The 16,968-nt window shown below is 42.0% G+C and overlaps 1 protein-coding gene across 1 annotated transcript in view; it reads right to left on the bottom strand.

Moving 5' to 3' along the window:
* The window catches only part of NADK2 (NAD kinase 2, mitochondrial), a 36,185-nt gene extending 27,002 nt beyond the window's left edge, over nucleotides 1-9,183 (bottom strand). Inside the window, exon 1 of the mRNA XM_062019589.1 lies at nucleotides 8,703-9,183. Coding sequence (XP_061875573.1) covers nucleotides 8,703-9,068 — 366 coding nt within the window. The 5' untranslated portion in view covers nucleotides 9,069-9,183. The remainder of the gene's footprint in view (nucleotides 1-8,702) is intronic.
* Between the last annotated feature and the right edge of the window lie 7,785 nt (nucleotides 9,184-16,968).

Below are 16,968 nucleotides of genomic sequence, written 5' to 3'. Positions count from 1 at the left end.
GAGTTAAAACTAAATGGCATCAATCTAGAAAATCTCAAATTTACACATTGAACTTGCCCACACATGCACCTCATCACAAAAACAAGAGCAGATGGCTGCTTTTCAATCTACCTAATTTCTACAGAAAGAAACACTAAAAAAATTTAACTAGGGAATGACAGTAAAACACAGCAATTTCAGTTTTAACCTGAAGAGGAGAATACTATGACCATTATAAGTATAATCACCTAACTATTTCTAAGCAGAGTACAGAACTATTAAAAGTCATGTTATTTTCAGAAGCTGCCTCACTAGATAATCACATTTCCCAAGCACATGCAAAGTTAGTGCTCTCCATTTTGCTCTCACTTTTAAAAGGAAACAAACACTTACTTGACAGGTGGGGGAAAAAATTGTAAAAGTGTTAAGTTTTCAAGTGCAAACAACATTGGATACAGCAACATGCTTCAAATAATACACTCCTCTTACCCTCACTGACAAAACACTGACTCAAAATTTGCTTAAGCACCAAAGTCAAACACTGACAATACACAGCCAAGTAATTTTCCTACGTTCTATCGACTATTACCAGTTAAGTTAAATCTTCATCTGTCATGCTAAAAACAAATCCTGGTTTTCCTGTTTTTCCCGTTTTCAGTGTTGAAGTAGATACTGAACTTTCTGGTTTCTTAAAAGCTCTACTTACATATCAAGCTTTCGTATCTCAGAAAGTAAAAACAATTCAGATACTAGTAAGTGGAATGAAAGCTTAGTTCAGTTTCTGAATCTTAGACAATAAGGCACAGAAGGCAAAAGAGAAAAATAAACTAAGCAGTTACCCACGGCAAAACCTGCCCAACAGAAATCTGCACCCCGGAGACACATTCCAAGTGCGTCGCAAAACAGGGTCTGCTAGGACAGCCACAGCAACCATCAACCACAATCCTGAACCCAGGGCAATTGAATTTAGGAGCCGTCTACAACGGATATCCAGATTTGTACAACAGATTTGACAACAACTCTCATGGTAAGCACAGGGCAGCATGACCTACAGAGTCCTCCAGTACTTAAAGAGAGCCTACAGGAAAGACGTGGAGGGTATCTTTACCACTCATCCTGTCATTACACTATGACAATGACTTTAAAGTTAAAGAAGATAGAGTTAGATTAAAGAAAGTTCATAACTGGGAGGGTGGTGAGATAGTGGAACAGGTTGCCTGGAGAGCCTGTGGCCTGGAAGTGTGCAGTGGCAGGCTGAATGTGGCTTTGAGCAGCCTGATCTAGTGGAAAATGTCCCTGTCCATCCCAGAAAGGGCTAGAACTGGATGATACGTAAGGTCCCTTCGAACCCAAACCATTCTGTGATTCTGTGAATCTCCTTTGACAGAAGACATTTAACTTAAACTTCTCAAATTTCTTAAAAGAAGTGTGTTCTCCTACATGCTTTTGTACTAGAAAGACTAAATGCATCAAGTCTGACCTTACATGGTTTTAGTACAGAAAAAAAACAGAAACAGTAGGAGGTACAAAGTCAGATTTAAGTCTTTAATGAAAAATAAAAGCTCATTGATTCGGTACTTTGGCAAATCTCTGGCTCAGCCTTTTGCTAACGGGTTGTTTGAGTAGAATCACACTTGTGATACTAGTGGATTAATCCATTTTGTGACATCCAGCTCTTTCAGAGACCTGCAGTCCAGCTCACCCAGACTAGGAGTGCTCTGAAGCCTTCTCTGAAATAAACCTAGAACCAGTTTCACTGTGCAGCAGCAGTTCCTGGGTGAAATTAAAATGCATTGGTTTCAGATAGTTCAAAGGTTTAAAAAAAATCAAATTCACAAACTCAGTGCATTGTTTACATGATGGCTTTAATAATAAGCATTTGCCTGAGCTAAATCTACAGAGAAACCATAGAGTTCACCCAAAGTCCTATCAGGTGGTCCTGCTCTGGCTGGGGGTTGGACTGGATGATCCTTCAATGTCCCTTCCAGCCCTTGAGATTCTGTGAATCAGCATTACCGAGGCTCAGGTTTATAATCCAGTCTTCAACTACACATCACTGCTGAGTTGCAAGCCTCCTCCCTTCCTGGTCTAGGTTATTACAGAATCACAGAATTCTTTAGGTTGCAAAAGACCTTTAATATTTATCAAGTCCAATCATTAACCCGGTACTGCCAAGTTGACCACTAAATCATGTCCCTAAGCACCCGACCTACACAGCTTTTAAATATCTCCAGGGATGGTGACTCCTGTTGTCAAGTCTGTTCCAAGGCTTGACAATTCCTTCGGCAAAGAAATTGTTCCTAATATCCCATCTAAGTCAACCCTGGTGGAACCTAAGGCCATTTCTTCTTGTCCCATTGCATGTTACTTGGGAGAAGAGACCAAAAGCTATAAGCTGCTTTCAGGGAATTATGGAGAGTGTGGAGGTCTCCCCCTCAGCCTCTTTTCTCCAGGCTAAAAAATGCTGGTTCCCTCAGCCACTCAGATTTGTTCTCCAGACCCTGTCCCAGCTTCGTTACCTCTCTCTAGACGTACTCCAGCACCTCAGTGTCTGTTGTGCAGTGATGAAGGGCCCAGAACTGGACACTATTTGAGGTGCGGCCTCACCAAAGCCGAGTACAGAGGAATGATCACCTCCCTCCTCCTGCTGACAGCACTGTTCCTGATCTAGGCCAGGACGCCATTGGCCTTCTTGGCTACCTGGGCACACTGCTGGCTCATGTTCAGCCGCCTACTGATTAACATCCCTGAGGTCCTTTTCCTCTGGAGCAGCTTTGCAGTCACCCTTCCCCAAGCCTGTAGCATTGCCTAGGGTTGTTGTGACCCAAGACAAGGACCTGGCACTTGGCCTTGCTGAACCTCTTACCATTGGCCTCAACCCATCATTCCAGCCTGTCCAGGTTCCTCTGTAGAGACTTCCTTCCCTCGGACAGATCTACACTCCCAGCCAACGTGATGTCATCTGCAAACTTACTGAGGGTGCACTCGATCCCCTTGTCCGGATGACTGGTAGATATTAAACAGACCTGGCCACAGCATTGAGCCCTGGGGAACACCACTAATGACTGACTGTCAGCTACCACATCACCTCTCATGTTGTAAAGCCCAACGGGCAGCTTTAGGTAGGAAATATTCTTTTCCTTCTACTTCCCGTACTGTTTTTTCCTTCAACTTAGACCCCTCAATTCCATTACATAGTTGCAGTTGCCTTTTAATTGTTACCTTCATATCTACTACAGAGTAAAGATGTTGTTTTGTATATTGTAGCATTTCATATGCTATTATTTCTCTAGTAGCTAACTTGCATAATTACTTCACTCTGTAAATGACACTGCTAACATTATGTTCTTGAAGCTTTGCAGAAATGCTGCTTTGGGGCAAAAGTATTATCTGTGCACAAACAAAAGTAAAAATGCCATAAACTATTTTATAATTCTCCATCTACCACATTAAAGTGTTACTGTCCTTTTAAACACAACCCCAGAATATAGTGGTTTGTAATTCAAACGCTAATGCAGAGCAAATTGTTTTGTTAACTATAAACAGAGCAGTAACTAGTCTCCATACTAAGAGGTTTCTAGAAACTCTGTGCAATTCAATCATCCAGATCTCATTAATTCAGCAGCACAACACCATGTTGTATGTAACAAGTAGCTAAGTAATTCAAAACAACACTAAAGCCACTTCCAAAAAACAGCCTTTTCAGATGTTCAGAGTACCAGATGTCTGGTGACACAGTCCTTGAAGTTTAATTTAGGTACACTGAAATGCCCGGCTTTCACATCTATTTGCTATATATGACTGAGTGTACTTGAATGGTATGCTGGAAAAACATAAATGCTATGGAAAACGGAATTACTACTTCCCATTAATTTGTTTCCATCATTTTCCAGACTCCTCTTACGACAAAGCAATACAGAAGGAAGTTCTTAATGAAACAGATGCAGTTGAAGTTACTTAACACTAAAGCAAAAATATCAAATTTCAAAGGTAAACTAATGCACACTGTGGTTGTGTAACTTGAAAAACATTTACACCCATCTCAATTTCCAGTAGACTTGCTTGAATATTTTGTTTCTCAAAAAGTGTCTTTATCTTACATAATTTTGATCTACTGTAATTTGTCTTCAATTCTGTATGTATCAAATCCACCTTTCTTTTTGGGGTGAGGTACAGCCAAGTACAGCCCTATCAGTTTTAACCACATTATGTCTTCTTCAGAAGAACATCTACTGAAAAATTCACATTAAAAAATAAGCAGTTGGGTAATCTGAATTAAATATAACAATGAAAAGCTTCACAGTACCACTTCATGCATTAAATAAGTATCTTTAAGATACTACCTTCAAACATATCTCTGCACATTTGGATCCACAAGAGAACACAGCAGTAAAGAGGATAACAATTACTGCTTTCTAGAACTAGCCCAACTTATTTTTTCTTGGAAAATACCCAACATCGTGATTTTTAAAATTATAATTCAGTTGAATTTTGTAGTGTGTGTATTACTTTTCCCTTCCACTGCATTCCTTGCCTCTGTAAAACTCCTAGTGTTTTGAAAATATTTGAGTCACATTTTCTAAATGCAGTCCTAGTGGATTGCAGGTATCTGGACTGAAGTGCTGTTCTCCAAAACACAAGTCTAAGAATGAAATGCTTAGCAATTTTCAAGAAGCCTACCTTGAGGTGGTAGCATAACATTCACAAACTTGAAATACTAGTATTTAGGAAAAGTAATTCAGAAATGATACTGAAAACATATCTTTCACCATTTAATGTAAAAGAAGGTAAAGACTTCTTTTTTCTGTAATTTAAAAAATAAAAACCAATAGTCTATCACGTTACAGGTTAAATAGTACACTTCCCTCAAGAGACAATTTGCTAATACCTCAGGCTTCAACTGAAGCTCTCCTACCTGCTGGCAGAAGCTCCCTCCTTTCTGAACAGCCCTGCTCAGTATGCTGATGGTGCCCTATGCTGAAGATGAGTACACACTGTGCCTCTTTTAGGGAAGGCAATATCCAGCTAAAGGGCTTTGTTTTCTCTGCCTAGATACCAGTTTTACAGAAAGCTATATAAACTTCACATTTCAAGGGTGACTATCCCTGAAAATTTGATGCAGTAGTCCAAAAGAGCCAATACTTGTTCTAAACCTCCAACTTCTTGCTCTCCCTCCCCGCTTCAGAGAAAAACACACAAGTCAGCTACAACAGAGTATCAGCCGTGGTTCAACACTGAATCATTATCCTCCAATTAAGCTCAAAACAAACATAACTCTTCATCTGACAAGACATTCTCAAAAGTAATTAAAACTGCACATGAAGTCTGCTAAATTGTTGATCTTCCACAAGTATCTTCCAAGAGTGAGAAGTAAGCAGTTGCATCTCAACTCTGCTATTAAATAACAATAAAAAAACCACACAGTACTCAGGAAATTAGCTTTATCTACTGCTGGGATATTAAGTTCTCTCAGTTTAGAGAAGAACAGCAATGCTTGCTCTGCATGAGTTTATGGAGAGTGAAATAAACAGTCAGGACATAAAGGCAGCCTTCTGTATCAGCTGATTGCATCATTGATTTTTGTAACCAGTCAGATGTCAATTCCAATAACCAGGTCAGAAGAAATTCCACATGATGTTATTTCTGGAAAGCCAACTGTTGAGACTTACAACAGTTGCTAGTATTTTTAACTTAAAGCTGATAACTGCAAGTGCTAGAAATCAATAGTCTCTTTAAATCTCTCAAAGGCAAACAAAATTATTCCTTGTGTGATTTGATGATGATTTGATTTTACTGGTGTAACACAAAAGAAAAAGTGCCGTGTAATTTTGGGGCATTTTTCTTTCCCTGTATTAGAAGAGAAATCTCTTATTTTTACAGGTCTCTAATCTCTCTTCTGAACTAAAGACTCTGAAAACCTCTGCTGTACAGCATCATTTGGAATGTCTCATTATGATTTTCAGAATTAGAATACTAATTACAATAGATGTGTTTAGGCACAGTTATAAACAGATTTAAGAGCCGTTTGTTAGTGTGTAAGAGTATTTGTCACAAGATACATAAAAACAACTACCTGGAGCATGTATAATATCTCAGTAGAGCTGCAATGAAAGATTTAGTCTTTCACAGGTCTACTAATCAGTCTTTCAAGTATTTGTCCTTGCTCTCCATCCAGTGATAATGATTTGTGCTACACTAAAATGTGACACCTTTAAGTAGATACGTCAGTTATCTTCCAGGAACTTGCAAACATCTCTTCTTCCCACAATCAGTAGACAAACAAGCCCAGGCACAGCTTCTCAAAACTAAGCCTCCAACGCTGCCTTGAAATTGAATTTCTGTGTTTCAGAGTCATCATGTGGACATCTGAAGTTCTGTTACAGACAGTGGCACTGTGCTCCTTCACTGATACAGGGCCTCTCACACCCCAATACTGCCATACCGTGAGCCAGCTCTAGGGTCATCTGAGCTTAAGCATCTGCAGCCTTAACACAATCCCACTACCACCCCATCTGGGTTAGCTAACAGCTTACAGCATCACACAAGCAAAACTTTTCCTGGGCTCTTTCGCTTTCACTCTTTGCTGCTGCCCCAAGAGCAAGCTTTCACTTTGTGCTCCAATTCTGCCCTTTGTACAGCCATTTAGCTCCCACACCAGATTCATGACAGCTTCAATTCACAACCTTCAGGATAAACTGAGCATCACCCTGAGCACAGCAGTATTGACTTGATTCACATCCAAGGGTAGAGTCTGGTCTCATTTCTCAGATATCAGCACCCTTGGAACCAGATTCTTAAGCGTTCCACACACTATTGCTACACACATAGTCAGGCAAGTTAGCCTTGTCTACTTGGTGATAAAGTATGAGTTTTATTGCTGTAATTCCTCCTATGCAGGTATTTCAAGGGAAAGCTAGACTTAAAGGCACCAGTCATAGCAAAAAAAAAAATCTAGAATTTGCTCAAACATGGAGCATTCTTATACCTGTAAGTTTCTCCAGGACAAATTCTGAGGTGTTTCTGCAACCATTATGATTAGAGGCTGTGCACTCACAGTTACTTTTTTTTCTACAATGCATCTTCAGACTGATACAGGTCACCAATCACACAAAACATGCATTCTCATGAGAGAAGAAACTGAAGCTATCACTACATTCAGTCAAGAGCACCTTTATGGATGTGCAACACTGACAATACCATTCACTGATTCACTGTAGTCCAGTCGTGCCTGCACACAAGCAGATAGGAAAAGGTGACCTAATACATCATTTTGTTTTCCTTGGTTTTAGTCAAGCAATGAGGTCAGTCTGATTCTCTACACTTAACAGCATGAAATACTTCCTCAAGAGAAGCTTTAGCAAAGCCAGAAAAGCAGTCTCACAGGTAAGCTGCGAGAGACATTGCTCTTCTATAGCCATCATACGAAACAAAGTATAGCAACATCTCAGCAACAGGGACCTGCTTGTAGGTGAGAAGAACAACACAGGCTGATGTCCCCGCATTAAACTTGGAGCCATGTGAAACTTGACTAGAAAGCTTTACAAAATAAATTAAAGCTGTTTGGACATGAATTCCACAGAAAGTGGGAGACCAACCAATATACACAGAAAAATGTAAGAATTATCTTGTTTTAAATACTGTACTTTTCATCCTGGTGCTTTACAAAGCAAAGCTACACAACATTTGCCCCTGCTACACATGTTAAACTTATTTAACAAGTTTACAAGTTTAATACAAACACTGCAAATGAACAGAGGTCTAAAATATTCCCAGTCATAAGAGGCCAAAGACTACGCAGACCCAAATTAATGGTCTTATTCAGAGTAAAGACAATAATATGAGCTCATGACCTGGTCTGCACAGGCTGCAGGCAGGATCCTTCAGGCAACTGGTGGGATGCGAGCACTGGAAGGAGACGGTCAACAAGGTATACCAAGGATAGGCTGAGGTCACTGAGGTTGGTGAAGACACTGGATGCTTGTATCAACTCCCAGAGATACATGTTTTCCTTTGTATACCTTCATTAATGGAACAGTCACCTAGCTTTTGCATGGAATGCTTCTTCAAGACCAACGAAAAAGGCTTTTCTAAAAACTGTCACAAGACAGATGGATGTGAGCAAGAGATACAGCTGTTTAGGTGGAGGAGGAATACCTAAAGGATGGAAGCTAGGTATGGATACAGAGCAAAGGATCAAGAGAAAGTGAGGATGAGCCCTCTCCATGTCTCTGGGAGAATTTTCAGGTAGTGCTCTCATCAGTATGCGCTTCTCTAAATATGGTATTTACATTATACACGTGAGAAAAAAATCTGCAGCTTACTAAAGCCTGTTGGAATCACTGAGGATAAGACCAAAACACGCTTACTGCACAAATCCCTCGGTAGCTTGCAGCAGATGAATGAAGGGTAGTTACGCTCGGACACCCTCTTTAAGGCTACGGTCGCGAGCGGCGCCAGCGCGGGGTCGAGCTGACGGGCCCGGGGAGGTGGCGGGACGGGCAGAGCCGCCCGGCAGCGGCCGCGCCCTATCCGCCGGCACCGGCCCACATCGCCGCCCGCGCAGCGCGACAACGGGAAGCTGCGGGCCCGCTTCGGACACCCTCGGCCCGGCGGGCCCCTCCGCAGCCCTGGCAACTTCTCCAGCCTCCCCCGCGCCCCACAGCGACTCTGGAGTCAGCGCCCCGGGAAGCCGGGACCACCGCCGCCTCCTCCCTGCCGCTCACCAGCTGCTTGAGGTCCTCCTCGGAGAGCCCAGCGTAGCGGTACCGCTGCTGCTCGAACTCGTACCGCGTCGTCTTCACCACTACCGCCACCCGTGAGGGACGGAACCCATCGCCCGCCGCGCCCGGCCCGCCGCTGCCCCGCAGCCGCGGCGCGCACGGCCCGGCCCCTGCTGCACCCCGCCCTGCCGCGAGGCTCGTCCCGCGCAGGGCGAGGAGGCGCCGGCGGGCACCGCCGAGCAGCGGCAGCCCCGGCGAGGAAGAGGAGGAAATCCCCGTCGCCCGCTGACAGAGCGGCGGAGAACGGCGGGCGGCCGCCTTGCTGACGAGACAGAAGTAGCCGGAGATGAAGCCCCGCGCGGAGGACATGGCCCGGGCTCGCTCCTTCCCCAGGACGGGAGCGGGCGGGCAGGAGAGCGCGGCGCTGCCCGGCGGCGGCTGCTGCCCCGCTCTGCGGCGGCCTCGGCGCTCGGGCAGTGCTCGGCACACATGGCACGGCCGCGCCGCGACGCCCCGCCCCCCGCCGCGCGCACGCGCCGGCTCCGCCAATAGGGCAGAGCCTCGCTGACACCCACCCCCCGCGGGGGCGGGGCGGGAGCGGCCCCGAGCGGGCCCGAGCCCCCCCCTCGGCGCCGTCCGCGCATGCGCCTCTCTGGGCCGGGCGCGAGGAGGGGAGGCGGGGACAGAGCGTGGCGACTGTTCGTCCTCCCGCGCCCGGGGAGCACGAGCTGCGCATGCGCGCCGCGCGCAGCCTTTCCCGCACTTCTGCCCCCGCACCGCCCCTCGGCGGCCCCGCCTCCGCCTCCCGGCGGCTCCGGCGGGCGGGACGGGGCTGTTGGCACGTAGGCTGATGCGTAAGGGGGGAGTACCTGGTGCCGTTGTGTCATGGCTCTTTCAGCAGCCGGGCTGCCCCGGCTCCCCGCCCCGAGGGACCCTCGGTCCCCTCGCAGCAGTCTCCTCAGCCTTCTCCCGCGCCAGCGGTTTGTGGAATGAAGCCAGTTTTTCCTTCAGTTTTAGCTGATGGAGAGAGGTGTTGGTACCAAGCAGGCTCTGGAAGCACCGAGGCGAGCCTCGGAGACGTGCCTCGCTGGGAAGCTAGCTTTGCTTCCTTGTTAAACTTGCCTAAAGGGAAAGACTTCGAAAGTTAAAACACCACAAGTTCTGTGTTTCAAAAGGACTAATCACTGCATCTTGTGAGGATCTGATGAGAAACATGTCATTTGGGAAGTCCCTCTCTTTATCGTGATGCCAGAGGAAGCACTGAAAAAGGACCAAGGTGAGAGCAGCAGGCTTTAGAAAAGATGTGCAGCAATGCTGAGAGCACACGTCAGTCCGTGCTCTGCAAGTCCAGGCGAAAATAAATACAAATTGATCCTGAACGATTACTGCTGCAAGCAAGCCATCTAGGAACACTGTGGTGGTTTTGCGCCGTTATTAATAACTGCCTTCTCGGACGTTTCAGACAGAATTTCTGCACTGAAAGGCTTGTTAGAGCATGTTTTTCTCATTACTCACCTTGTGCCTGTCCTTTCCCTGGGGGAAGTCATGGCCTCTTGCTATGGGGAGGGATTGAAGTAGCAACTTTTACCTGTCAGTGCAGCACCCTTCTATGCTGCTTTGCTAAGGCAAAATGGGAAATGAGTGTAGCTACAGCCATTTACCCTTCCTTGTTCATGTATAACACCACAAAAGCTCAGTCCAGTCTTCACTGATGGGTAGGAAGACTTTCTTTCTACTGATTGGCTTAGCCTTGAAAGAAACTACCACAAAACAGATTAGCAGGAGAGTAATTAAATGTAACTAATTCCTTTGCTAACCAGAAAATGCCTCATTCTGTATAACCATTAACTTTCAGATTGTACAAAGTGGTAGGTAATACATCATTCTAGAAACCAGAGAGATACACGAGGTTTGGAAAATTTACAGCTCTGTTATGAGCAGTGTCTGTTTTATAAGTTATTTGACCTTTGAGCTGCTCTTCTAGGGATCTGTGCTTCATGTATTACCTATGTATATTGAACTGTTTTGATCTTTGTTTGAAAAACATATCAGCTTCAAATACTAAGGCAAACTTGAATACGGAACAGTATTTTACTCTAAGGCCATGCAATTGCCATGGTATGGTCTTTTGAATTAATGCCCACAGCAAGCATTTTAAGCATAAAATATGAAATACATATTTTAAAATGAAAATTCAGAACAATAGGTGATATCTTAATGTTCTGGAGCACAGAGTGATTCATCTAGGGCTCCCAGAGGAAGTCTCTGACAGACTAGCTGAAGGGCACACAGATCATCTGACCCTCTGTTGTCTACGTGGAAAAAGGTTTAAACTTTCCACAACACATAAAACAGAGTTTCTGTAATATTACTTACAGTTTGATTCATACCTACTTGGACCTACTTAGGAAATGTTCAATAGACATTACTTAACCTCTCCATTGCTACACCTTTTGATTTGACCGTATGTCTGATACACAGGAACAAGACACAAATATCAGTTAAATGACACTTATTTTGAAATATATTCATAGTTTCTGACATACGACGTGTCTTCATGCCCCATCTTCAATGACATCAAAGCAATATACCCAGTGCATTAAGAAACACATTTGTTCACATGGAATTAAATTAATAAACACAGGCATTTTAGCCTGGTATTCTGTCAGGTTATGAGTATGGAGCAGGGATGAATTCCCACTGTTATCACTTTTTAAACCCCTCAGCTCACCACAACCAACTTTGTTTTGGGCACAGAGCACTTAAAAATTCTTCATGGAAATGGACACCTCAGTACTGCCTGCAGTAAGGAAAATGCTTCAGAGTAATGCCCATTTTAGACACTGAGGAGTTATAATGCATGAGGTAAATGTCAAGATAAATCCACAGAAAAAAAAGGCATCCTTAGCTCTACATTCTTCCAGTTATACAGTGGACTCTAACATCCCACCATGACCACTACCATGTGATAAAATAATTTATTCTGTGTCACAAAACACTACATTATTCCTAAGTCATTACACTAACTGCAAAACTGTCAATGGATGACTGTACCAGAGGTTTCATGTAAGATCTCCAAATGTTACCTTTTGTCATAGCAGAGAATGTACATATTGCTCTCAGTGCAGTTACAATGTAGAACTAATAATTTCTACTCCTTTTTGAAGTCTATGGGTAACTGCTTCTTGTGATCATTTAATTAATAATCACTTATATAATTAATTAATCCAATCATTTACATTCTCTAGACTTTCTTTATAAGCCCCTAAGTACTACTGATACATTAAAGTGACACTAGCTATATTTGTGTTGGAAATGATCACGCTATCAGTGTTAGCTGCACTCATAGGGGATCATGGCAACATTTCACAAAACTGAGTCCTTGGGTTTTCAGCTCAGCTGGCCATAGCTGTTGATTCTGGTTGATCCAGATTAATGCTTAGAGAACACCATCACTCATGCAACACATCAGAAGTTACAGTGCAGGTAGAAGAACACATTATCAGGTACAGTCTGATCTAATTTCTGATCCCAGATGCTATCTATCTCTGCTTGCATTCTGCTTGCAATGTATGTACCCTCATCAGTGATTACATAGTTGAGTCATATACTTCATAAATTCCAAAATAGAAGAAGATGCTCCAGAAAAAAACAAAACAGATGCAATTATTCTTACACAGATTATTGATTTTTTTTCACATGAAACCAATGAGAACAAGCAAGCGTTCTTGTCCACACTTTCATTAGAATATGTTTTAATTAACGGAGATTTACTTTTCTATTTTTCTTCCCGCTCTCTGCTTATGCAAAGCAAACTACACTACCCCTGAAGTGGACTAACAGAACTGTCTTCACGTCTGATGCAGTCTGAATATGCTCAAAACAGCTGCAGACACATTATTTTGTTAGCATTTGTGAACGATGACTCCACCTTTAGATAGAAAACTGCTGTAAAACAGGCATCGTATGGGTTTTTTTTTCTACATTTGCCTGCCAGCATGCCTCAGCGGTAGGTCCTCTAAAGCCCAGCTTGCAAAAAGAGAACATTCTTTCTCTCCCTGTCCGTGTCATACAGACTGTCAGTACAACTGAAACCAACATCAAATGTGCTAAAGTTTTTCCCTGCACTCATTCATGCAATAGAGACATGATCAAACTCCTAACATTCATAGATTTTACTAAAACTAAATAAGAGGTCACTAAAGTTCAAGACATAAAAACTCTGAGTGGCAAGATTTAGGAAGAGACACAAACACCTCCAGATTGTGAAATAAGCTCTTTGGTTATCCCATCCAAGTAGATTTTGCTAGAAATACATAATTTCACTAGTAGATATCTGCATATGTATGATCCTTATATTAGGAATTGTTAGTTTTCCCTCCATTTGAAAATTACTGTACTGATAATAAGAGCTTCCAGCTCTGCCTCTCTCATGCCTATAAATCGCTGGGATTTGTTATAAAGAAATGAATACCATTAATCTGGACAAAAACCCTACATAGAATAACAGGTTGCTCCACAGAGAGTCAAATGCATGATGCCTAGTTTCATATGGATATGGGTCACATCCCTACACCCCTCTTCAGGCCACAGTAATCCCAGGTATCCATTTTCTATAGTTTCTTTCTCCTCCCTCCCAGCAAATGCTGTAGCTTGTTCAGAATCACAAACATGCCACTCAGCCTCACAGAAAATACCAGGCTTACCCTGAAGGTTTTTGCTTAGAAGATATCTTACTTTGAGTTCTGATACTCAACAACTGGCAATTTTCATGAAGAACCTAAATCATCTTTGAGCATTCTACCTCCTGTCCAATTTTTTGAAACTGAAGAGTGGGCTTGAAGTGGGTTGACAGATACATGGACAGAGTACACATCTGCATCTCTTGGGAAAAGAGTCTCAAAGAGTCTCAAAATACTGTGGCATGGAAGGAGACGACTGTAGGAAACTCTAACTAGAACACAAAATAAGATGAACAATAAGTCAGAAATTAAAGCTGTAAGAAAACTATTTATTGTTCCAGCATAGAAGTTGTTGCTCTGGATGTAACAGAATGACTTTACATTTTTTAAGCCAAGTTAATACATTGTATATTAGCATACCTTTAGTCTTAAGGAACAGTGAATTTTAGTGCAATGAGACTAAACAGAATAAATACTTAGGATCTCAAGAGTAAAAATTCACACCACAAATATGTCTGCACATACATGTATTTATATGTCCTGTGTTACCACAGTATCCAAACTCTTCAACGGAATTAAACATCCCTTTTCCTCCTCATCTTTTAGGAGACTTAGCTTCACGTTTTAGAGTGTGTGCATGTGCATGAGGGTGTGTGTTTGTGTGTATTCTTGTGTGTTCAATCTACTGTGTAAGAATCTGGGGAAGAAGGAGAAAAAAAGTTTATTTGTGAATGATCATAAACCTTGTTCCCTATGCTGTGGGAGCAAATGACAAAGTTTAAGTCCTGCGTCTACAAAAGTTCTGTTGTGCCTGTTTTGGAACACTCCTCCATTTGCCAAGGCTTTTACAGCTGTAGTAGAATTTGAGGGATATCATGACACTAAGGTGCTTAAATCCTATTTCATGGAAGGCTCTGATTATCAGGACAGACTTTGAAATCAAACTCTGCATTCAGTGCATAGCCAGCTGAACTCCAGGTCATAGTTATCACTGTGACCTGTTGCTAAATAGAGAGGGCTGTTAGGTTTTACAACTGCCAAAGTTTTTATAACATGGAGCTTTGTTCCCAAGTATGCATTGCAGCAATGAAATATAAAAGGTCAGGGATGCAAATATTGTGGTCAGGAGTGAGGCTGGTAGAAAACAACACAGTAAGAGCTAGTTACTGAAAGAACATTTTTGTCATTGGCAGACTGACAAATAGAAGACCAGTGCCTTGCTATTTGACACAGGTGCTCTCCTGTGAAGCACTCTACTTTTCCTGAAGGCAAAAATTCAGTCCCACTTAAACTTGGTGTTATCCAGATGCTAAATTAATGTCAGACAAGTGCTAAATTTAACAGGCTATTTAGGATTTAGCATAATCCAGATGCTAGTTCAACATCATCTGGATGCAAATCTTGACAGGCACTGAGAATTCAGGAAGAAGCTGGCATTCCAACTTCATATACAATATAAGGATTTATGCTGTTTAGGGATAGTTACAGCTAAGGCAGAAATAATCTCAGACAATCTCACACATTTCCAATTAATTTTTGTTCAGATACCTAGTTATACTGCGCATGCATTTATTTGTGTAAATGGACAATTAGCTGTGCAAGTGCTTGTTTGGTGCCACTGAAAAGGTGTCTGTGAGTGCAAGCAGAGACACTTTCCGATTTTAAAAGTCATATGCTCCCTAGAACTAACTGGCTTGCAGTTCTTCATGGTGAATTCTTGTGCTCACGGCTGTAAAGGCAGATGATGGTTCTTTGTCCTTCAACAAAATTGTACAAGCAATAGACAACTTTAGATATGTTCACAAAATTGTAATTTTCAAAACAAACAGAAAAAATCCACTTGTTCTGAAGGCTGGTTTCTATAAGCCTTGGTCATACTAAACTGCCATTCTCAATTTTGTTTGCATGTACTTAAATACAGAATGATGAATGTTACCACAGAATTTTAAATAAATATTTTCAGTGAAGCTCAATTTAAAGCTTTCAAAATGTATATTTTAAATAACACATAAAAAGTACCAAATATCTCTTTATGTATATTATTAGTTCATGGTCATGTGGTTTTGTCCATCAATATGATGAAAAAACCCCATTCCCTATAAAATTCCTTACTTGAATAATGCTTCTAAATAGATTTCATTCTAAAACCTTAAGCCTCTGTAATACTTCCAGAATATTGGAAACCATTGTGTCATTCCCATATCTCAAAAGTGCATCTCAAGTTCTTTCTCAATGTATTAAACTTAAGCTGTGCCTAAAATGAATATTTGCTTAAAGTCATAAAGTAAAATGCATCTGATTTTCTCCCTCTGGGTAATAATGAGTCAGCTTAGACATTTTGGGAAGATGAGTTCCCAGCTGTGCTGTTGCAACCTCTGGTAGGTGTCAGGAGCAGACAAGGGGCTGCCTGCGGTTCCATCTAGAATGATCTGAAAAAGAAATTTAACTTATTTAACCATATTCATGTTTTGAAACAATCTGGCATTTCATAATACCAAAGCAGTAGGTTAAAGTTTCAATGTGATCAGTTGCTGCTTTAGGTAAATACCTAACAAGATAACACAGGATTATTCACAAATATTTGTGCATGTGAATAGTGAATGAAGCCTGTGACCCCCCCATGTCAATAAAGACATGCACATAAGCACTAAGGATTCAGATGTACAGATAGGACAATGTGGGATGCAAATCATCTCGCTCTACAGGGGAATGCTGTCTTAACACTTTGTAATAGATGTGCAGTAAACTGTGAGAAATCCAACGTATCTTCAAATAACTCCTTGGTCATGATAAAGAACCCAGGGGTAGTTTTGGTGTGTAATCTCTATGACTTGGGCTCACCTGCAGAAAGCAGATATAGCTAACACCAGATACATAATATCCCTCTGTCAGTATGTGTTTAAAAATTGGTGCTACCATCTGGCCACTGCAAGTTTTAAACCTCTTATAGGTAAACTGAAGGGTCATGGGTTTGCTAGAATATTAAATCTGATTCTCTCCCACTCTCTTTCCTGATATGTTTGCATTTAAAGCCAGAGAGTTGTCTTTTCATCTCTGCATTAGCTGTTACCAATGTCTGCTGGAAAGAATACAGAAACCTGGACTCCAGCAAAGAAGTTAAGCATTAGCTTTTCCTCAGTTTTAATCACTATCATGTGTGTTAGATTTATTACCTGGAATCTTCAACAAGTGCTAAGAATTTCTATTAAATTGACAAGAAATGTCAAAGGTAGCAGTTTTTCAGGACTTCCTGTGGTGTTCCTGAACAGTAATTCCTTTAAAAACCTTAAAAGTATTTAACTTGAAATTTTAAAAAGCTCTAGTAACATTTTAAGTCTTGACAACCACTAGCAAATGACAGAGTCCTGATGAGGCCAACATGACAGGTACATGTATAGTGGATTAGAAACGTTTCCAAAATAAAACAAAGGTTATACTTCTGTGATAGGATACTGTCCAGCTTTCAACACCAATAGCCTGCAAAATTCATATAAGTCTTGGTGGACCCCTGTGGGACATAGTATGTCCTCCCACACTATGGTTTCCTCTTAAGGTCTATGGCTAGGTACAGAGAGACTTCTTGGGAT

Source organism: Colius striatus, chromosome Z (assembly GCF_028858725.1).
Source record: "Colius striatus isolate bColStr4 chromosome Z, bColStr4.1.hap1, whole genome shotgun sequence".
Lineage (NCBI taxonomy): Eukaryota > Metazoa > Chordata > Aves > Coliiformes > Coliidae > Colius > Colius striatus.
The sequence above is the reverse complement of the archived record's forward strand: the minus strand, read 5'-3'. Positions and strand labels throughout refer to the sequence as shown.